Genomic DNA, 24283 nt, shown 5'->3' on the forward strand with positions numbered 1-24283 from the left:
GGTTGAGACGGGGTCGTGGAGACCGTCTTCCCAGGGTGACCCCTTACCCTAAGTCTGGGCCTGAGACGGAGAAGGAAAAGTGAGGGGTCGCTTGACATTAATCGAGCCGTGGGGTCCTGGTTCTCTTGCCTGGCGTGGAGGGAGAGACACGGGGCTCCTCGTCGGAGGGGGACGAACAAGATGGACAATCGCTGCATCCCTTGGCAATTGAAATCAATGAGATGGAACAGGAACCTATGCCAGAACCTATGGAGTCTCAGAGGGACCTCCAGGACTCGAGTTTGTAAAGAGACGACCGACGTGGCTGCCCAAGACTAGGGGCCAGATGTAAGTAGGCATTTACCGGTCGGTAACGGCCGAATTCGGCCGTTACCGACCGGTAAATGGAATTTGAGATGTAGGGGGCATATTTTTACAGAATCGGTAAATTTACCGATCGGTAAATTTACCGATTCTGTAAAATACCGAATCTGTATTTTTACCGATTCGGTAAATTTGATATGTAGGTGGGACTCTTCTGAGTCCCACAAGCCTTACCGAATCGGTATTTTACCATCAAATTCAATTTGATGGTAAAATACCGATTCCGGTGTGCATGCACATGTGTGCATGCACACCTGTGCCATATGACAGGCAGACCTGCTTTGGGGGTGCTAGAGGGTGTCAAAGTGACACCCCCTGCACCCTTGTGAAATTCGGTATTTACGTAAATATTCGTAAATACCGAATCGGTAATGCCCATTCATTCCTATGGGCTTCAAAGCCCATAGGAATGAATGGGCATTACCGGTCGGTATTTACCGAATCGGTAAATACCGACTTTTACAGATTCGGTAAATCCACATCTGGATTTACCTACATCTCCCTCCTTATATTTTACCGATTCATAAATACCGAATCGGTAAAATTCGGTATTTATGAGTCGGTAAAATATATTTACCTACATCTGGCCCTTGATGCTATCTCGCCTGGAACGTACAGGCTGGACATTCTCCCCCCCCCACCCCCCCACTTGATTGGACTGTTGGTTTGATTTTTGTTTTCTTTTAGTTCGTGCCTGCTATAGCGCGTATTTTCGCATTTGGGGACTTTGAAGGTTTAGAGCAAGCTTTCTTCGTTCTTTGGGGTGTTAGGGAGAGGGAGGGTGACAGACCTCCATCACCCGATTATCTTATTCTCTGCTATTTGGTGGGAGATGGGACAAAGGGGGAGAAGGAGGTGGGGAGGGGGGAGAGAATGGGGGGGATTTCACAAGGTTGGGGGGGCGGGGAAAGGAGAGGGGGAGGTTGCTTGTTGGGCATGGTTGTTTGTTCAGTTTTTTAAGCATGTCATGGTTGAGACCATTATCTGCACTTGTGCACCCAACACCCGATTCCTGCTAGCGCGAAAAGTCTCCTTGTTTGAAGTCCTCTACACTGATGGGTAGTTCTAGGGCGGAGGTCCAGGTTAATAGCTGTGCTAAGATCCTCACATGGAACGTGAACGGCATAGGCAACAAGGTTATGAGGGGGTTAGTCCTGGCTTACGTGAAAAGGGTGGGGCCGGATATTGTCCTATCGCAGGAGACGCACCTTCAGGGCACCCGATGTGGATTCTTGGCGAGGGGATCATATATAGTACTGGCACATGCAGGATATACAACAGGATCCAGGGGGGCTGCCATCCTGATTAAGAAAACACCCCCCCTTTATGGGTACGCAGACTTGGACAGACCCATTGGGGACATATGTGGGGGTGAAGGGAACCTGGGGTCAACAGAAACTCACGATCATCTCCGTTTATGCCCCACCAAAATAACAGGCCAGGACTCTGTCTGGCATCACGGATATCCTGCTGAACACATCGGACACTCTGCAGCTGGTGGGAGGGGATTTTAATGATGTTATGGCCTCATTGTGGGATAGATCAGGGAATAGACCCAGTGACTCAACACTACTAACCCCTCTAGCTAGAACCATCTCTACCCTTGGACTAGTGGATGTTTGGAGGTGGATGCACTCCGACACTAGTACCTACTCGTACTTTTCGGGGGCCCATGGGGTGTACTCTAGATTAGACTATATATTTCTACCGCGACAAGCTCTCAGTGTGGAGGATGTGGCGGAGTATCAAGTGCGGGGTATCTCGGACCACTCGCCTTTACTGGTGCGGATGGGAGAGAGGCAGATGTTGGAGGTGAGGGGATGGCGGCTGTCTGCGTAGAACCAGCAGAATAAGGATCTAGTGAAGTGTCTCAGGGCAGACGTAAAGGTATACTTTGCTGAAAACATAGGGTCGGTCTCGTCAGGGGTAGTCATTTGGGAAGCCCTTAATGAGGGCATTTGTAAAGACAGTTATACAGGATACGGCCCAGAACAGACTAGCCTGGGAGAAAAGGAAAGTGCAGGAAGAGCTACAGACTTTGATAACATAGGGGCATATTACCAAGGGCATTATCGCCGCATTAGCGGGAGTTTTTCCCGCTAATGCGGCGATAATTTTATCGCCCTATTACCAAGCTGTTGCTAACACCAGTTAGCGACAGCTTGTAGGCGATAGCGGGCATTTAGGGGCCCACTTTGCATGTCAGCGATAATTATCGCTAATGACATGTAAAGTGGGCGTGCCAAGATGTTAGCGACTGAAAACAGTCGCTAACATCTCTAACCCCTATTAACAACTTTTGGAAATATTCGCGCTAAGCGCGAATATCTCCAAAAGCTAACGCCTGCTAAAAGCAGTTCTTAGCCATGTTATCCAATGGAAGGTGGATAACATGGCTAAGAGCATTGTCACGATAATGCATGAATATCGCTGATTTTTCAGCGATATTCATGCATTTCACAGGATTTTTACTGCTTGTGAGATAAACCTTGATAATATCAATGTATCTCAGCGGTAAAAATCCTCGGTGCTCGGCGATATTTTTTCCCCGCTAACCAAGCAATAGCGATAATTATCGCTATTGCTTGGTAATATGCCCCATAGATTCTAGAGTTAGAACGAGACCATGTAACTGATAGGGACCCTCAGACCTTCAGACTACTACGGGATAAACAACAGCAATACAAGGCATTGGTGACAGACGAGGCTAAAACGCAGGTACTAGCGACCCTGCATAGGCTGTATGACGTAGGGGACAAATCGGGAAAGCTCCTGACGTGGTTGAGTCGGAAAGAGCAGGACGACAGATGGGTAGAACAAGTGACTGATAAATAGGGGCGGATGCGGCGGACGGATGCACAGATAGTTCAGGCTTTTGCCGCCTATTATGAGGACTTCTATAAGGCCAGGGACCTGGGAGGGTTGGACGATACCCTGATGTACATTGATCAAATTGACACCCCCGTCCTTCCCGAAGACGACCAGCGGGACCTGAAGGGGGACATAACAATTATTGAGATCCAAGAGGCCTTGCCTAAACTCCGTCCGGATAAATCTCCTGGCCCGAATGGGTTTCCTGCTGATTTTTTAAAAAAAACGGCAGATCTTATAGGTGGCCTCCTGCCGGCCCTGTTTGAGGGAGCAGCCCAAGAGGGTATCCTGCCGCCGGACCTGCGTATGGCCACCATTGTACCGATTTATAAGCAAGGTAAACCCCCCGAGGAGTGCGCCTCGTACCGCCCTATATCACTCCTGACTGTGGAAGTTAAACTCCTGGCGACGATTTTAGCTCTCCGACTAAGGCGGGTAATTTCCGAACTGGTCCACTTGGATCAGACTGGCTTCCTGCCAGATAGGACAACTAGACTGATTCTCATGAGGACCCATAACTGGCTGATGGAGGTGCATAATCGTCAGGACCCCCATTTGTTTTTATCCCTAGATGCCGAAAAGGTGTTTGACGCGGTGCATTGGCCCTTCCTCGAGGGGGTATTACTCAAGTGTTGGATTTGGCCCCAAGTTCAGGCAGTGGGTGAGGCTCCTCTATACAGACCCACAAGCCAGAGTAAAAGTTAACGGGGTGCTATCAGAGGATTTCCCCATAAGACGAGGGACTCGGCAGGGCTGTTCCCTGTCCCCATTGCTCTTCGCCCTAACCATAGAAGTAGTGGCGTGTGAAATTGGGAAGAACAAGGACATTAGGGGATTTAAAATACAGCAGTCGGACACATATGAGGAAAAAATATCCCTGTATGCGGGTGATGTCCTCTTGTATGTCACCCAGCCTCTCATCACTATTCCGGCGTTGTTCAACACGCTGCGCCGTTACGGCGCTTATGCTGGTTACATGATAAACTGGCATAAGTCAACCTTATACGACCCCCGCCGAGGGGAGGACTGGTCCCTACTGCCTGGTGCGCTCAGGACTACAGATGAGGGGTTTGTGTACCTGGGGGTCTATTTAACCTTAGATAGAAACCTCTCATATCAGAAGAACGTTAAGCGGGTCCTGGTAAATTTAGTTGATGATGCTGCCAGGTGGAAGATGCTCCCCCTTACGATCATAGGACGCGCTGCCATGTTTAAAATGATTAAGTTGCCGCGGTTCCTTTACGCCTTACAAAATGAATATTTCCCACTCCCCTGGCAAGTTTTCACTGATATAAATGCGGAACTGAGATCACTGCTCTGGCTGGGAAAACAATCCAGAGTGGCCTTGGGGACCCTGCAAAGAAACCAGTATAACGCGGGGATCTCCCTGCCGAATATTGAAGCTTATTATTGGGCGGAGCACCTAACCCCTATCAATGACTGGTTTCACGCCCCAGCAGACCATCCCACATATAGACTGGAGAGGGGGACGATGGCACAGCGAGATTGCCTACGTTACATATACGGGGGAAAGGGGAAGGAAAGACTGCATGCAGCAACAAGGGTTACGCTGGGGATATGGGAGAGGGTGACTAAAGCAATTGGTTAGACTCATACACCGACGAAACAGACCCCAATATGACACTGTGCAGGGCTGAAGGAGCTGAACAAGCTGCGATCGTTTAAGAGGTGGGACGACATTGGTATCTCCGTACTGGGAGATCTGGTGAAGAGGGGAGAATGAAAGTCATTCCAGTTTTTGAGGGAGGAATACGGGTTGTACCACACACAGTACTTCAGATATGTGCAACTGCGACATGCATGGCGGCGGAGGAGTCGCTTGTCTTGCCCCTACCAAAGTATGCCCCGCTTGAAGGGCGCTTATTGCAGGAATGCATCCCCTGTAAGACAGTTTCCCTGACCTACAGAACACTGATCAATAACATGCCAGATGGGTTGGTAAAGCTCAGAGAATTGTGGGAGCAAAATGTGGGGGAGATGGATACAGTGGATTGGGAGACAGCCCTGATGCATCCAAGGGAAGTCGCAATTAAGTCCCGTCTGCGACTTATTCAATATACAATTCTGCATAGGGTATACTACGACAGGGTGCGCTACATCGCATGGGCAGGGCTAGCGACACGAAGTGTCTTAGATGTGGCTCGGGGCAAGGAGACTTCTACCATACCATCTGGACATGCCCCATAATACAGACATACTGGGCCGAGGTTCTGGGGGAGCTAAATGTGCTGGAGGTCACTCTGCCGTTGGACCCCAAACTGGTGCTGCTGGGCATAACAAATTATGTAGATTTGGGTCACCCACTCCTCATCTTTGTAGTTCTAGCATTAGTGGTGGCTAAGAGGGACGTGGGGGCCCCCACGCCGCCGAGATTAGATGAATGGAGAAGGGGCATGGATCTGTACATGACAGCTGAGAGAGTCACGTACAAGGCTAGAGGATGCCCAAATAAATTCAACAGAGTATGGGGAAAATGGCGCAGATATCATGGACTGGATGGGGGATTGTAAACAAAAGTGGAGGAGGTACCCGGCTGCACTGGCTGAGTGTGGGGCAGATTTGGAATGTTTTCTGCACATTATGGACTTTTGGACAAGTAAGGTACTGTACTGTCAGGATGAAGAGGGGATCATGTGCTGGCGGGAGGGGGGAGGAGGATGGATGGATGGAGGGAGGGAAGTGGAGAATGGTTGTATGTGACATGCCTGTTTTTGTTTATGCACCATAAAAACGCAAATAAAAATATTTTTTTTAAAAAGAATTCTGTTAACTCTCTGTGATGGCCTCGTATCCTCCCCCCGTCAACCCACACCCCTTTCCTCCCTCGAGCTGATCTGCCCAACATGTACAAAGACCAATCTTGACCTCAATTGACCTAAACCTACATAAAACCCCCCACAAAAACTCTCACTAGAGGTGTTTTTCTGTCACACATTCTCCGGCAACAAAACTGCCACTACATCCCACAGTTCTGTTAAATAAAGTTCCATTCCTATCAAAGAAAGGTGCACACCACGATCCTTAATATACTGCTGTTTCTCAAATGTAATCTTTGGATTTGATATCCTACTCTTGTTCTCCACTCTGCAAAACTCCTACTTCTCCCTATTAATTTTCCTTCTAACAAAGTCAATTGTTGCCTGTTTAGAAGCCCCTCGCCAAAGGCGGCACATCAGTATCGGCTCAGTCAGTCCATAAGATATTAGTCCCTGACCATAAGCTTTTAATTTCCCTAATGTTGTGTTTCATATACTGCAAAAACAGCATCCCTTTCAGCTGCATCATGTCGTTTTCCCACAAATGCAAAACCAACATGTCTGGGCAAACCCTGCCTTTAAACAAATTTGCCAGCAAAGATACCACCTGACCCCACCACATATCCCCTTTTTCCCACCGCTTATCAGAACCCCCCAGGATATTGCGGCATGGATTAGCAAATTTCACTGCACAAATATGGAAATTTAGAGGCACAAATACGGAAATTTAGCGGCGGAAATTTTTCTGCACTTTATTTTACTCATTCATTCATTTTCAGCCTGAAATCAATGGAAACTGTTTTAGCAGAGTATTCCACTTTGCAATAGGCATGTTTAAAGTGTCTGCGGCTCTACAGAAGCACAGCTCCATGTCCTAATGTTGTGGGAGGGTGCTGTATTTCTCCCTGGGATGTTCTAGTGCCCATGAATGCACCCCGGTCAGGGCACCACTGCTTCCCCGATCTGTGAGGCAGGACACCTCTTCCTCAGGCACCCTAGGGCGCAGGATCATAGTGGCTGATCCAAATAAGTGAGACAGACTGCATAGGAAGGTCACCCCCTGCTTACTCACTGTTCGGACATGAGTAATCAGATATGGTAGAAAAAGATGAGGAGTGAAACCATCTACTATTTGATGAATTGTGTCCAGAGTTTCATGGACCTCCAGTTGTATAAGATTAAATACATAACCTTGAATTATAGGGGTGATCAGATCCTCTTTTAAGTTTCGAAAGCTGGATTCAGTTCCCCCTTGAAGGTGGAGACATAATCATTAGCTCATCAAGATTCCATTTGGATGCAGGCAGGAGGAGTTTTGTGATGGGAGTAAAAAATTTAAGGATTCTGCCATGTAAGGGGTGTTTCCCAGGAGCGCCCAATTCCTCCCTCAATAACATCTTACCCAATCCCCCCCTCAGTAATATCTTACCCAATACCCCCTCAGTAATATCTTATCCAATACCTATCTCAGTAACATATTACCCAATACCTATTTCAGTAACATCTACCCAATACTCCCTCAGTAACATCTTGCCCAAAACCTCCCTCGGAAACATATCACCCAATACCTATTTCAGTAACACCATTCACAAGTAACACTTTACCTTTTACATCTCTCTGTAATATCTTACCCTTTACCCCCTCAGTAACACCTCATCAAATATCTCCCTCTGTAACATCCCGATACCCCCCTAAATAACATCTTACCCCGTACCTCCCTCAGAAACATCTTACCCAGTACCTATCTCAGTAACATCGACACAATAACCCCCTCAGTGACATCTTATCAAGTACCTCTTTCTGGAACACCTCACCCAATGCCCCCCTCATTCAAATCTTACTTCTACTTCGTTTATTAGCACCTTGCTCAATACCTCCAACAGAAACACTTCACCCAATACCTCCATCAGTAACACTTTACCCAGCACTTCCCTCAGTAGCATCTTACCCAGTAATTTTTACAGTAACAGCTAGCATTGTCTGTGGCTCCCCAACCTACACCTCTCACACTGCTAGTCACCTCAGACTGATCCTCTCCCTCGAACATCATTAAGCTCTTCAAAGTTTCCACAGAGTAGCTGGGGTAGTTTAGTAGTGGTCCTTTTGGAGTATTTCTGCCTTAGCATCTTCCTGAGCATCTAACTTGATGCAGAATTCATGTCGGACTTGACTGCCTAGCTGTAGGTGCCTGTCTGTTGTGTCCCTCCCATCAACCCACGTGCCTGAACCTGTTTCTGTACACCTCTAGGGCCCCCAGTGGCTCTCCGGAACAGGAAGGATTGCCAATCTATTCTGATGCATAGCGCGGCGGGTTTATGCTCTTGTATAGAAGGTCTATGTTGTTTTGACTTGTCTAGTATTTGAATCTATATACCATAAATACATGTACGAAATACTTGGACATTCCTAGCATAGCCACTCAATGAGACGTGTTGTAATCAACCCCCAGAACATTTCCAGTGCCCCTACTTCTCAGGCAAGATTCCCAGGTCACCGTTTAGAATGTTCTATGTCCTTCCCTGGATACAAGTGCTCTAAAGTGGTCAGCAGGTGACCTGCCAGCCCAAAGCACCATGATTTAATTACGTACATTTATGTTTTACTTTGTTGATTAATATAAGTTTAGTCAATATTGTGGACATCATAAAATGGCCATAAAAGGTCCTCATTTCCCAACGTGAAAATATCTGTTGTATTTTCACAGCCTCAACAAAAAAAATTGCATATTCCAAATTTCGCAGGCAATTTTGTAAAAATCGCTGCATTTTTACAAAACTGCTGATTTTGCAATTTTCGGGCAAATCACGAAATCTTGGAGGGTCTCACTTATTCTGCCCTCTGTCATTGTCAAATCCCAGCTGGTGTCTAAAAGGCCATTGCTCCACCTGTTTCTCAGCCCACTTATCAAACACATATCTGCATAGCCAAACCAATACAACTGAGGTGGCAGGGCCAGGAATACATATTAGTAAAACAATCAAATATGTTAACACATTTTACCCCTTGATTGGCGCCATGCCAAAATTGTGGTCTTCTTGAAGCCCGGCCGCCCCCCCCCTCCACCCCCTCCCACCCCCGCCTAGGATCCCGCTTCATATCGTCCTATCCCTTTGTTAAATTTTGAGCCTAAGTTACTCTGCAAAGTCCTAGCCGATCGCCTCCGGTCGTGTATTCATGACCTCATCCATCCGGATCATTCAGGATCCACTAGACACAGCATCAGACAGATTTATAATGCTCTCACCAAGGCCTGAGACCTAGGTCGGCCCGTGGCCAGTAGGTCGGCCCGTGGCCGTCCTACTGGCAGATATTGACAAGGCGTTGGATTCCTTAAGTTGGACATACCTTCTTAAACTCCTCCACGTCATCAACTTCGGACCCCCGTTTCCAGGCGTATATTCAACTGCTATATACTGATCTTTCGGCCTCTGTGCGAGTGGTAGGACACCGCCCCCCCTTTCCCATCCATCGGGGCATACGACAAGGCTGCCCCCATCCCCACTTTCATTTGCTCTGGCCATAGATCCACTAGCCAAGACCCATTGATTTGCAGGTTTGAATGGACGCGCAAATGTTCAGATTGAATTGCTTTATATGCTGACGATGTCCATTTTTTCATGACGGGTCCCTGTGTCCTCGGGACCCCCCATCCTTCAGATCTTGCGGGTGTTTGGAGAGACCTCTGGATTAGGCACCAAACCCTGCAAATCGGTCCTATACCCAGTGTGCGGTGACCTGAGACGTCAGACCTGGGCAGAGCAGTAATCCCACGCCATTGACGGGTTCAAGTACTTGGGGGTATTCCTATCATCATGTCCTACGATTTCATGGACGCACAATATCATCCCACTGCTTCCTGCGGTTGGAGATGAAACCGCAATCTGGTCACAATTACCCCTATCATTATATGGTTGATCTGCCATTTTTAAGATGGTTACTCTGCCTCGCTTATTATACTGACTACAAAACTTCCCGTATCACATTCCACGCTCATGGTTCACCCAATCGAATGTATTCCTTAACAAATTCCCATGGCAGGGAGGAGCGATTCGGGTGGCTCTAAACACATGTACACATTCGACCTACTGCGGAGGTATTGCTGCGGCGGATATATATATATGCATACTAAACCGCATCTCATCTCTTAGTCATTAATGAGTGGTGGCATAGCTCACAATCAGACCCAGCCTATGTTGTGATAACCTTTGTTGAAAGCCCAATAGGCACCCGAGATAAGCCATGTCCTTTTCTGACATTGTCCAGCGCTCACTGGGTTGGTCGTCCTTGCAAGAATCAGACTAAAGGGAACGCATTTGCTACGTTAGTCATAGCTCTCGTTGATGCATTTTACTGCAGCCAAAGATCTGTATCTAGTTCACCCCAGTTATCATACACATCCTCTGCCAATTGAGCACAGAACTCCTCCTTATGCCATACCCATGCTAGCCCACGAAATGCGAGCTTTCCTAATGATGTTAGAATAATGGGACACTGCATTTCAGAGTGTACTCTTGCATAAATTAGGTTTGTGGCTGTCCAATTCTTAATTGTAACTGTTAGCAGATACCTGCAAAACACTGGCTGCTTCTTCCATGTTAGACACCTCATGCATGTTAATGAGGTAGGTCGCAATTTGCAAGCCATTAGGAATTGCAGCCTTCACAGGGATGGTGGCCTGCTGAGGTCAGCAGACTCCCACGCCTGCTCTAAAACACAGGTCTTAAAAGGCCTTTCCTCTCCGCATCCCACAGCGACAACACATCAATTACCGTCTGATGCTCCTTACTCGCTGTGATAACTCTTGCACACTAACTACCCAAAAATATCTAACTACACACAATGGGCACTAACCCACTGCTGCAGGTAGTACAAGGCCAGTGCCTACCAACCAAGAGTGTTTCTTATTCTGGAATTCTGCTAATGAACCCAGCCTAACCCCACCTCTCAGAACCCTTGACCGTTCCGCAGCTATGCCACTTCGCCTGAAGAGCCCAGGGAGGCGCCCCTATTTTCATTTCAACTCCTAATCCGCACGTTGGAGCTAGGAGGTGATCATTCTTGAAGAGCTTGACTGTTCATAGCCAGTGACTGACCATTGCCATAGAATGCAATATGAAGAACGACTGTCTATGGTGTCACAAACACATGCCCTGAATTGACCTCAAATGAAGTAAATGTCGCACAATTGGCAAACTTATAATTTGCCTAGAGATGCAAAAATGTTGCCACTAATGTGGGGAGAACTGAAATTCGATGAGGACAGTATCCATGCAGCAAAGCTTTCTGAGAACTTGTCCTAGTGAGGATCATATGAAGGGACCTGTGATTCCTAGAGTGTGCAGAACTTGGAACCAGACTTCTTCCACTGACAATGTGGCTGGTGGTAGAGAGTGGAGGAGGTGTAGACCCCTCCTGCTGGTCTAAGGTTCTTCCACTCATGTTCAGAGGGCTTGAAGCTTGCAAGGCCCGTGTTATGTAAAGCCAGTGGAAAGTTCTGAATGAGCTAAGATCTTGTGTGTGAAGTGTGATATGGTTAAATGGCTATATTTCAGTTTAGAGTTGACTTCATGCCCTCAGGTAGGGAAACTAGAATTGGATCCAGGTCTTCTGGTTCCAAGCCCTATACTTTAAATTGAGGTTCAACATAACTACTAGATTTAACTCCCACTGGCCCCCCTGAACTTTTGCGTTGTGTTTCAACAGGCTCTCGTCCTGGGGAAAACCTGCTTACTGGCCAAAAGGTCTACATCCTTCGTAGGTCCAAAAACACTTGTAGCAAGGTTTTGAGATGAGTTTATTTCCAGATGTCAAGCATCACTCCAGACTTTTTTCCTGCTGCTTCCCCCAAGTTTGGAACAACATTCTGCCAGAAATCTGAATCATCCCGTCAGTAGCCTTTTTTTCCATCTCTATGCTGATTTTATATACATGACTTTCCTGGTTGCGAGAGACTGACTTTTTTGTTACCCTGTCATTATTTTACCCTTTTTCTTGTTTACTTAAAATAGTCTTTTTAGTCTCATTTCTCACTAGTACTTACTTCTGTGGTATCTGGTTATTTGTTTTTTAACGATTTTCCCCTGAAGTCCAAATGTTATTTACAAGTGACTTACTCTTTGTTCAAGTGGCCGAGGAGTATGAGGGCACTCACCTTTCTAAGGGGTAGCCTGCCAGCCATCCCCATCCTCATGTGCCTTTGGTTGGCTCCTGGACTGAGGGAGCATTGTACTGTACCATTCACTAGGCGAGTCCTATCCTGCAGCCCCCTTGCCCTGAGCAGGTCCAGAAATAATGCTTCTCACCAGACTTCCACCTCTTCAAGGTGCATGGAAGGCCAGGAAGATCACAGTGTTCCGCCCACAGATCGGAAAAGGACAGCCATTGCTCTGGTGCTGCTCTGTGGGCCACACACAAAGGATTGTACCCAATCAGCAGTCAGGGAAGTTCCAGGCTGAGTAGGAGACTACTATGGCTACTAATACAGTACTACCACAGGTAATGCTGAAGGTACTTCAGTACTACTGCTACATGTACGACACTGCCCATTACTAATGCGACTTCCACTTCTAGATCAACTACTGATAGTGTTAATAGTTACTGCTACTTGTGGTCACTCTAATATCTACAGTAGTTCTACTAGCATGTCTACAATAGTACAACGGTGTCAATGGTGGTGTTAGGAGATTTCAGGATTTCAGGAGATTTCAGGATAAGATATGAGAATGAATTAATTAGATCAAGAAAATGTAGTAAATGACAGGGGTACTGCATTGTTTATACAGCTAGCATAGGTATTATTTCCTTCTCTCTTTCCTTTTCCTCTCCCTCTCTTCTTCTGAAGTCCCTTTCCTTCACCCTGTTTTATCCTAACAAAACCCGGCTTGATATTACCTGCTATGGAAATTAATCTGAGGGGTGATGCTTTTGGCAATAACGTAACAAAAATAAGGTAATGTTTGATTAATCAATAATTGACGAATATAAAATTGGAAATATGTTTTGAAACAGACAATGCATGTACATGTTAAATGACCAAAAATAAATACCAAACCAGTTCTAGATCAACTACTTATAGTATTAATAAGTTTTCCAATGGTCACTCTAATACTCCCCGCCCCATAAGCAGGGGTGTCCCGCAAGGCTCAGTACTCTCCCCATCACTTTTCAACATTTACATGGAGCCCCTCTCCATGATACTCAAAAAAGCTAACATCCCCTTCCACCTATATGCAGACGTCAACAAGATCTACCTAGAAAATTCCACCATTGACGACATACAGAGACTAAACATCACCCTAAAAGAAATCCAACACTAGCTATCCCTCAACCACCTGAACGGAAATCCTCATCACAGCCAACAAAGACCAAACCCCCCAAGTCACAGACTGGTTAAAAACCATTGATGATATAGTTGCGGTCTCAGCCCGGCAGACTCAGTAAAATCACTGGGAATCACTCTGGACCCAAACTTAGACATTGTCAAACACATCAAGAACACTGCTAAGAGCGCTTTTATTAACCTAAAACTGCTCTACAAAATAAAACCATTCATCCTGCCCAACAACCTCAAACAAGCGACTCAATCCCTGGTACTATCTAGACTAGACCACTGGAACGCTACAGTCACAGGCACAGCAAAATCCCACCTAGCTCCCCTCAGAACAACTCTACATGCAGCAGCCAGGATGGTCACTGGAATAAAAAAAAATGATCACATCTCTCCTGCTCTCGAGAGCTAAAATGGATCCCAACAGAAATGCACGCCAGCTTCAGAAGAGCGTGCCTCACACACAAAACCCTGCATACCGGTAAGCCTGCATACCTGGCCTCTAAACTTAACAAAGACGGTCAGATGAGGAACCTCAGAAGTACTAACACTCTACTTCTCATTTCTCTAAAAACTCGCAAACAAAAAGCCCTAACACACTCCTTCTCTGGAAATGCACCCGAAATTTGGAACTCCATCCCAGTCCATATTAGGACTAACCCCTCCTTTCCAAAATTCAAAAGCCAGCTCAAAGACCGTTTTCTCAACCGATCTCTCCCAAATGGATAGCTGACGCTCTACAATGTATCTTGCCCAGAGCAGCACACACTCACTTTGCTAAGGGAACCTATACGTCACCTAACGCTTGTCTCATTCCTTTGTCCCCCCTCCCCGACTAGATTCGTCAAGAACTCAATGTGTTTATTTGTTACTCTTTATGTCTAAACTGTACTGGTCATGAATCAATATGTTCTATTATGGTCACTTGACATTCTGTTACAATGTTGTAAAGCACTTCCATACCCTCTATATAAAACTCTCTAAATACAAAAATAAAAATATTAAAAAAAAATATCTGTAATATTGCTACTAGCAAGTCTACAGTGGTTTCATTTTTTCCACAATCTATTGAATGTTGAAGTTCTCACCAATTTCATCAAGGCTTCTACATTACTTAGAGTGCATAAATGTTCCTTGTCTCAATTATTTGATTAGCTGGATAAAAGGAACATTATTAGTTTTCTTGAACGAATAGTGTAATTTAAAGAAATCTTCACATGCACGTAAAATAGAGGTAAAACAGGGTACAAGTTCTCAGTAAAAAAAAAAGTTATATTTATTCTAATGAAAGCACTAATAAAACATTTTTTTTACCAAAAATGAAATCATCACAAATGTAATTTACTTTTGTACAACCTCGCCCCCTCGTTACAAAATACTTCTGATGAGCAAATTTCACAATATAATTAATTCTTTATTTAAATATACAGGTATTATTATTATTGCACTCACAAATTGTACTTTATTTTAGAAAGATTTGTTTGAAAATATTTGTATTATTATTTGTGCTGCAGGGTACACTCCTTCGCAATCTTTTGCTTATATTCAGACCATGAATTGGTAGTAATACCAATCATTTTTTGTGTTTTTTCCAAGTTTTTTATTTAATGTAGCAATGTGAATTTAAAGTCTATAGCTATATAAATCAGAACCAATCGATGATTATATTTCAATACGTAGGAGACTCGAAGACTTTGTAGAATATGAAAATGTGCCCTAAATAAAAAATATGATGAGTTTGGCACTTTATGAGTATGGGGTATTTGTAAAGTGAGTATGCTGACCACACCCAAATCTAGCTTACGATCTCCACAACCAACAACATACAGAGATTTGAAGCCTGCGTCAAGTACATCCAAACCTGGATGGCATCAAACTACCTGATGCTAAACCTAGAAAGACTGAACTCCTGTTTACCAACAACGCTAAATATTCTCCAACAAAGTCATGTCTCTCCAACTTGAACTAAACTGACTTCACAGCCAACTGACAAATCGACTCAAACTTCTCACTCAAATACATTGCCAAGAAGACCAAAACAGCTTGGTTCCAACTCACTCGCTTGAAAAAAAATTTAAACCTTTACGCGCAGGAAAAAATGTCAAAATGACACTTTAAGGCTTAGTCGTCTTCCACATAGATGGAGGCATCACCCTGTTCAATTGCATCCCAGAGACCACCCTTGCTCCATTGAAAGACACCCTACAAGCAAGCAGCAGTAGAGGTCATCCAGGGGGTAAAATAATTAAACCACATCATCCTCGAGCTAAAGGCTCTAAACTGTACCCACATGCCAGCCCATATCATGTTTATGATCAGCTCCATAACTTAGCAGGCGCTCTACAGCAAGACCCTAAAAAAAACGAAAAAATCTAGCCAGCAAGCTAACAATATCTTAAATTCAACGCCCGACCTGGAGCTCTGATATTGCCAGATTAGAGCCTAAATACTGCAGGAAAGAAAAGGCAAGAAAACAAGCCTTCTCAATGTAGGCCGGTAGGATCTGAAACAACAGCCTCTCTGACTTCAGCAAAGCACCAACCCTTCGACACTTTGGGAAGAAACTTAAAACTCACCTCTTCGAGGAATACTACCTCTGATAGGATAACTTAAACAAAATGCCCACTAGCTCTACCTCCGTCCTTTCTACCTCTCCTCAAGTACCACTCGAGGGGAGGGGGAGGAGGGGGGTGTATCTGCCAACCAAAAGAGTATTGTTTAAGGTGTTTTGCCAGCGTTGTTTTCATCTCTCTCCTGCAGTAGCCATCTCTGGCCCATATTCCACCCTATTGCCTCACTGATGGACTTATGCTCAAGGAAAGTAACAATCAAGCAACGGATTGGGTAATTCTGTACTAACGCACCTCAATGCACACTCCCTACCTTGCTAGGCCCGTCACTTCCAGTGCTGTCCTCACTCTGTCCCATTTCATTTTGCTCCTTGTTTAACACTTCTCTTTGAAGTGGTAGCTTCTCTGTCATCTGGGCACACAGCATGCAATAGGTGTTTCAGGACAATGCTGCTGAAGCAGGTGTTTCGCTCTGGATAAGGGCATGAAATTATATGAGAAGGTCGTGTTTTGACACTTTAAATGCTGCCTTGTTAATGTTTAAAATGTCAATGATTACATTAGCAAAACATGCCTATTATTCTTTACTGATTACCCAAAATAGTACACTATAAGTACCTGATTACTTTTGCTTACATGATAGGAAAGGATTTCTTATTAATGGTAAGTGGATTTTGATCGGACCAAGCACCCCATCGAATGCGTAGGATGCTACCTATGGCGGCAAGGGCTTCAGCGCCCCCACGGGGGTGGTAAGTTCTATTCAATGCAATACAATACTAGGCGCCCACTGTGCATTTCAAAAGCCACTGTAAAAAGATTTTCGGGAGGGAAAGGGAAATTGACAAAATGTACTATTACTAACGCACTTTTCCATTACAATCAAACACTGGTATGGATGGGACATTAGGGTATGCTTGTATATATTACCAGCGTTTACATTATATGCTTTTCTTAAAAGCAGGTGTACGACTACTACGGCCACTCCAGCTTTTACGTGGAAGAAGCCAGGCTGCGGCATGAAATCTGTTACTTTGGCTATAGATGCTCGAACTCAGTGGCCGATCGACGGAGCTCCCTCTGAGGATTGGCCCAAGATCTGACGTCTGGGCTGCGGTCGGCGGGGCACCCCTTTCCAGTAGATGCCTTTCCGGTAGATGCAGACTCTACTGGAAGCAACCGGCACACTCCAAGGACACCTTTTTCCCGTTCCGTCCTCTTCTACTTCCGGGTCAAGCTCTGGGATGGCTTCAGCACGTATTCTTTGTACATACTGTACATTGCGCCTGTGGGAGAGAAAGGAAGGTACTTTCAGCAGCAAAAGGAGGAAAAGCCCTGGAAAAAGAGCACGCCTTACAGCAGAGGACCAGATAAAGCCATCAATGAAGTGACAAGTCTAGGTTAGAGTCAGAGAACCACATCTGTCCCTGTCATACACAGCTGTTATTAAATAATATTAGTGTTTTGGGGCCACGAGTTTCCACTCTCCCTTGGCCGCTCCCACCACCTTATGTTTGTGTGCGATAATTAGCGGAAATCCCAGCGGGAGGCGAGCAGGAAGTATGCTCCAGTTTTTCCCACAGTCCCATCCAGAGGTCCAGGTCTGACGGCCATACCCATGACAGAAATAATGAGGTCCTCATTTTAAAGGGTCTAAAATGTCAAGTTGTTTTCTTTTCAATGAGCTCATTATCTTTTATGTAGTGTTAATATGAGAGATTTGTTTGTATATGCCACTGACTGGAACCACAATCTAGTAGTAAGTGCTTTGATTGTTACGTAGGAAGCTGACTCTGTATATAGTTTACCACGAGGTTGTTATACCATGTACAGTGCCCAGAGATTCCCCTAGAAGTGTACAGGGTTCAATGCAAACCCAAAGTGCTCTTATTTTTAGTAGTGTGGGCGAGCAGCCTTAGGCCTAACAGAGGGACTGTAAGACATTGTTTGTGCACACATTGACCAATAAATGACACACTATTCAAAAAGTAGATCCATACCAATTTTATAACAAGCATTGGCATAGCCAATAGGTCTCACCTTTGGGACCTTATAAGTGTTTAGCCATGCAACGGTTGGTGTTGTTGCACCAAGGATATTGTGTTGCATAACTAAATACTTATAAGGTCCCAAAAGCGAGACCTATTGGCTATGCCAATGCTTGTTTAAAAAACATTCACGCCCCCCACTCCTGTCCTACAGATCCGCGTCTCATTGCCGGCGTTATCCTAGATGATACAATTTAGCACGAACATGGGTATGAAACGCGCCCCTATCTACCAGCTGAAAGTCTACCGGTCTTGCCTCTTCGCCAGGCATCAGCTGTCCACACAGCCACCAAAACATTCTATCTATTCACCCAGGAACCTGCAGGTCGGCTCTCTGGTTAACATACTACACTGACAGCCGACCCCTTGAGGCCACGCCTGCTCTAGATGCCCAGTCCTCCGGCCGCCATCTTTGCAGGCCTGAGCTTTTCTGTGGCAAGACACTGGTACTGGGGCTGTGGGTGCAACTGGTTCATTCAATGGAAAGGAAGGAACCAAAACTTCTACTCCAAGATCACAATAGGTTGTCAAGTGAAAGGTCAGGGCGGAAACATGTGAATCATGCACACAACGTATACATTAACACTCACGACACGCCAAAACCAATGTATGCTATGCTGTCAAATACAAGACAAGGCACGGTACTAACACATGTGCACACAATACACTCATGCCACGACTAAAATTCGCAATTTCAAACCTCATAATAGTAAGGCAAACTGAAGACCGTGCCTACAGCGTAGACACTAAACTAGTTAGCAGATAGCACAGTAAACAAACTAAGCTGGCAAGACGCAAGACAGAGAAGGGTGACGCAAGTTTGCACCCTCAGCAGTGTGCCCTGTGGAAGAGAAAGGTGTGGGCACTGCAACGCTCGCTTTGACTTCCATGCGAGCTCCAGCGGCCTCACCAAACCGACAAGCCCGGTCAAACAGCAGCATGCCCGTTGTCCAGGTTTGTGCACAGCGCTTCCTCAGCACAGGAGGTTATTTCGGGTTAGCAGGAATGCGGCCCGGGACCTGTGGTGACCTCCCGGGCAGCACCTTACCCCTGCTTGTTGCTTGGAGGCGCCCATGAGCCCGCATGTGTCTGGGGATGTCGTCTCGTATCCAGAGGCAAGACGAAAATAAAGACAGACCTCATTTCTACTCTGATGTGAACCGGAACAGCAGTACTAGCTGGCACTTAGGGAAAGGCGTGGAGCGCTGCTGCTCACTAATAGGCTAGCGGGCGCCTTCAGGGCTCCGAGAAAGCTCAAGGCACTCGCAGTTTGGAGAGGGCGGGGCACAGAGTACCTTAATTCGGCAACTTTAGGTGAGCACGGAGGACCCAGGTAGTTTCCAGGCTTGCACTGAGTGGGAGACGGATCGCTGGTCCTACAGGGGGTAGAAATCAATAGTGCAGCAGGGGCAGTGGCACCAGTACCCAGGGGCATTAGGGGTCCAGTGCAGCCTAATTATGGCTGCATTTGACAACCCAAACAGAGGTAGATGGTCAGTTGTCCTGGACTGCATTAGGACCGGGTGCACAACCACCACTGGAATAAAAATATCGGGCACTCTGAAAAAGCAACCAAATAAAATAGACAATTGGGACCGGCTCTAAAATCGACCATAACCGTGCCCTACACCAAAGGCTGTACTATCCCCAAGTCACTTACTTGTGTCAAAGAGTATGGTGTCCTCCAGTCCAGCTCTACTCTCCGCTCGTACCGAATCCGACGTCGGCAGAAAAGCTCCCTCAGAGACACATTTAAGTGTCTCGTGCGCGAAGCCACTAGAACGTAATCATGCGCACCATTTTAGGAGTGAAAAAATATTGCGTGACCAATGCAATATTTTTACATGACTTCGTAACACAGTACCTAGACACGTGAGCGTTTGAAGTAGCTGCAAGTCAGCATATAGCGCTCAAAAAGCACCTGCATAAAAAACGAGAGACTTCAAGCACAAGCGCGCACGTCAGCGGGGGTAGGGGAAAGAGGAGGGGGCCTGCGCGATTCACTTGCGGGAGCGAGCAGTTGGCGCCGCAATAATTGATAACATATGGCGCCGCGCTCTCCCGCAAGTGAATCGCCACATGTGCACGCGTTTGCCATTGAAGGCAAAGCCAAAGCGATTGCAAAAGGTCTTTTTGCCTATGTAGTACATGCGCGCTGCGTAGGCGAGACCTAAAAAATATGCTTTGCTCAACATTTAAGACCAAGATCTTCGCAAAAAGGTAAGAACTTTTTTAAATAGAAATCCTTCTCAGTTCCAAAAGTGGAAACTGCAGTTTTCAGTCTTTGCAATGTTAACCTATGGACGAAAACAATATTGCGGTTTTACAAATAAGTAAGCAACTTACAAATTCAGTCTTCGGGTGTGAGGGTCAGCAGAGGGCAAGGTTCAAGTAAGCACAAGCACTGCACCACCAGCGCTGCAAAGGGGTGGCCGGGTGCAGAGGTCAAATCTGGAGGTCGGGCCCAATGTTACCCAATGGAAACTGAGGGTGTTTGAAGACATACTGTTTGCTGGTAAGTAAAGCGGCTGCAGGGCTTCAGCTTTGGAGGTTAAGGTAATCACGGGAGGCCACAATGCAACACCAAACATACACCGCCAGCAGCTGAAGGCAGGGGACAAACATAGTGTTGGGCGCCCAGTGCAAGTAAATGGAGAACCTTGGATCTGAAAGCTGCAGATGTCAAACCGGAGGCTTCACGAAGACCACAGCAACAACAGAGGTACATTTGGATGCTGTAGGTCACAGGGGCACCATCAATTGAGTTTCTTAAGGCCCAGGGACTTCGGGTGCAGGGGTGTTCTTGGCATCAGGTTTCTCTTACCGGAGCCGGTCGCCATCGGGGGAGCCTTTGGATTCACACTTTAGGCAATCTCGTGGAGTCTAGGAGGGGTCAGCCAATGCTGGATTTCGATTCAGGATCGCTGGGGAACTTTTTCTGGATTGGTGGGCCACCTGGATGCAGGCTGGAAGTGTTGGGTGCAGAGTGGTCAGGGATCGCGGATCCGGAGGTTACCAGAGTCCTTTGTGTTGGTTTCTTGTGGACAGAGCTGCTGTCCTCGGGACAAAGGCAGGCAGTGCCCCCAGGGGTTGTGGAGGTCACTGGCTGCAGGACTGACGTCATTCTCTTCGCAGGGTCTTTGAAGCTGTAGACAAGCCGGCATGGCTGGGGCCAAGTAACTTTTTTCTACAAGGCATCTTCTTTGTCCTTCTACTTCTTAGGTCAACATAAACTAATTTCAGGGTCTGGAGGAGCCACCTAAATACTAGATCTGGTGGTGTTTTCAGGGAGAGACAGGTCAGGCCAATGGGTACCTTACCTGGGGTGTCAACACCCTTAATTATGCCACTCTCCTGTAGGAGTAGGTATAGTCCTAGTTCTGATTGGAAGAGTCCCACCAAATTCAATATGGGGGGGATTTAAAGATTTGCTTTACCTTGCCTCCTGCACCTTAGGGTTGGAGTGGCAACGGTGGGCATACCCCCTATTCTTCCAAGTTTCTCTCATCCAAAGTGAGGGTCTAAACTGGGGGCTGCCATCTGTTGTTAGGAGCAGAGGCTGGGGACGCATTACAAAGGCTGCAGACCTTTGAAGCTTTTCTCTCGAGCACTGGTCCCATCCTGGGGGTAGAGGTGTGACACCTCTGCCAGGGATGTGCTTTGTTTCTGGTCCCAGAGAGCGGATGCTCTCGACCCAGGAGTCCAGAAACATGATCTGGTGGTGGCAGGATGCCTAAAGACAGTCTGTGACCACACCAGGGTTGGTAGGTTTTATGGGGACACCTCTGATGTGTGCCCTTTGAGTAGATGTTTCAATAAATGCCACACTGTCATCAGTGTGGGTTTATTGAGAGAAGTAGTTTGGTACCAAACACTCCTGTGTTCAGAGAAGCAATCATGGTGCTGTGGAATTCGGGTTGTTGAGTTCCCAGCCCATTTCCTCTCTGCGGCTTCCCTGGCGCTTACAATATTAGGGAATAGACCTAAATATTGTAGGGGCCCATCTGCTTATGCAGACACGACCACATCTGAGATATAGTGCACCCTGCCTTAGGGCTTGTAAGGCCTGCTAGAGGGGTGACTTACCTATACCTTAGGCAGTGCTAGTTGGCATAGCACACAGGCAGTGTGGTTGTCTTCATGGCCTAGGTGAGAGGTCCCTAGGGGACCCTCTTCAGCCCCAATGTCCTAGGTACCGAGGTACCATTTACTAGGAACTTACAGGTCCTGAAGGGCAACTTGTGGCACAGTTTAAGGGAAGAAGCACTGGCACAGGGGACCTGGTTGACAGGGACCCTGTGCACTACAATCAAAACCACATCATTTTCCAGGCAAAAAGTGGGGGCTGACAATGTCAAACGAGGCACTTTCTCACAGAAGGTAATATCATCATCATCATCATCTTTATTTCGGCAGCATGTGCCATAAAAGGTACAAATTACATTACATCTAAGACAGTAAATGTTAAGATATGCACAGCCATTAAAACGTATAAAATAAGTGTACAAGTATATGGACCAGCCATTCTGCATACTAAAAATATCAACATCACGGTTATCATTTTAACAATTTATCATAAGTCCCCATCTTAAAGATGTCTCCTCTTATGCCAGACTATCCCCAGATATTTAGCTAGGCCAAAGACTATATGCCCTGATAAATCGGTCTTAAGAACACTATAAGCTTGCAGGCAGTGGGAGAAACCCAGGTTTTTACATAGTGGGACGATCCATTTCCTCCGCGCCTGCACATAAGCACTACAAAAAACAAAATGTGCAAATCGGTTTCCTGTTCAGATTTGCTCCCTGGGCAATGAGACGGGGAAGATTCGGCCCATTTACTAGTGTAAGACCGTAATGGTAGACTGCCATACCTCCATTGGAGATACAGTTTCCTGATTAATATTGGAGATATGGTATCTAAGACAGTTTCAAACCTATAGCTGTCCTTTATTATTAAAAATTATGACGTTAGGGTGCCAGGGCCACTTCCTTGCAGGTGAATAGCGATTTTGCTTTCCTGGTACTGGGTAATAAGCTGCCTCCATGTAACCCCGTCACATGAGGAAAGCGGGTCAGACCATAAGGTAGATAGCCCTAATTTCCCTAGTTCTTTCTTGATATAATTTAACCAGGGAATTGTCCCGATGTTTGGGAGGGTAAGAATTTCCTGTAATTCTAGCCTGTAATTCGCCAGCTCTGGTACAGACCAAATCCTGCGCCAAAATAATAGGGGCCGTAGGCCCATATCTTCATCAAGAGGTCTCAAGCCCAGGTCGAGTCTAATGGGCAGCAGGGGGGTGCTTGGAGGAAGTGATAGGAGCTGTCTGATAAATTTATTCTCAGTTACTACCAGGTCACGATTGCACATGTGGCCCCAAAGTTCACTTCCATACATAACAGCTCCCCTAGCTTGTGCTCTATAGATCTCTAGGGAGGGACCCACCGGCTTAAAAGAATATTTGTTCTTAAAGGCCAATTTGATGATCCCGCCTGCTATTTGGGCCAGCTTTATTTGTGATTTCTCCCGTTGGTGTGCCCATGACATTTTTTCATTTAGGGTGATTCCTAAGTACTCAAAGGTTCGTACCCTCTCTAGTATGTTAGGTCCAATGTGCGGATTAGGGCGGGTTCTAGCTGGGGGATTGAAGACCATATATTTGGTCTTCAAAGCGTTGATCTCAAGGCCATGATCTTTACAAAATGCCTCGAAACCATTTAGAACTCGCTGAATCCCCATTGGTGACTTGGAGAGCAGAAGGGTGTCATCCGCGAACATGATCGCGGGCACCCTGCTGCCTCCAAGTTTGGGTGCGTCAGTATTCTCAACCCCATTCAGGTGCGCAATTACCCCGTTGACATAAAGGCAGAACATGGTCGGTGCAAGCACACAACCCTGCCTGACCCCCTGTCAACCGGGAATTTGTTGGACAATATCCCCTCCCTGCCGCATCTGACCTGGGCATAGTTACCAGTGTGTAGTCTGATAATGATAGCTAAGTGATGTTGTGGCACCCCTTAGTCAGAGAGCACGGACCAAAGTTTCCTACGAGGTACCAGATCGAAAGCTGCTCGTAGGTCAACGAATACAGTATAGAGTCTGCCACCCTTCAACTGTACCGTTTTCCAGAATATAATAGCAAGTCAAAAGACTTGGTCTATGGTGGACACTTTATTCCTGAAGCCCGCTTGGTATTGGCTCAGGACTGAATGGTCTTGCATCCATTCTAATAGACGATCCAGAATCAACCTGGCAAAAATCTTTTGGGGGACTTCTATTAAACTAATAGGCCTATAGTTGGCTGGGAGCAGAGAAGAACCCTTCTTG

General features: G+C 46.3%; 1 protein-coding gene across 1 annotated transcript in view; it reads right to left on the bottom strand.

Moving 5' to 3' along the window:
* Window positions 1-14707: 14707 nt before the first annotated feature.
* The window catches only part of HIGD1B (HIG1 hypoxia inducible domain family member 1B), a 162020-nt gene continuing 152444 nt past the window's right edge, over window positions 14708-24283 (bottom strand). Inside the window, exon 3 of the mRNA XM_078641390.1 lies at window positions 14708-17194. Coding sequence (XP_078497516.1) covers window positions 17130-17194 — 65 coding nt within the window. The 3' untranslated portion in view covers window positions 14708-17129. The remainder of the gene's footprint in view (window positions 17195-24283) is intronic.

This window comes from Lissotriton helveticus, chromosome 5_1 (assembly GCF_964261635.1).
Source record: "Lissotriton helveticus chromosome 5_1, aLisHel1.1, whole genome shotgun sequence".
In the NCBI taxonomy this organism is placed as follows: domain Eukaryota; kingdom Metazoa; phylum Chordata; class Amphibia; order Caudata; family Salamandridae; genus Lissotriton; species Lissotriton helveticus.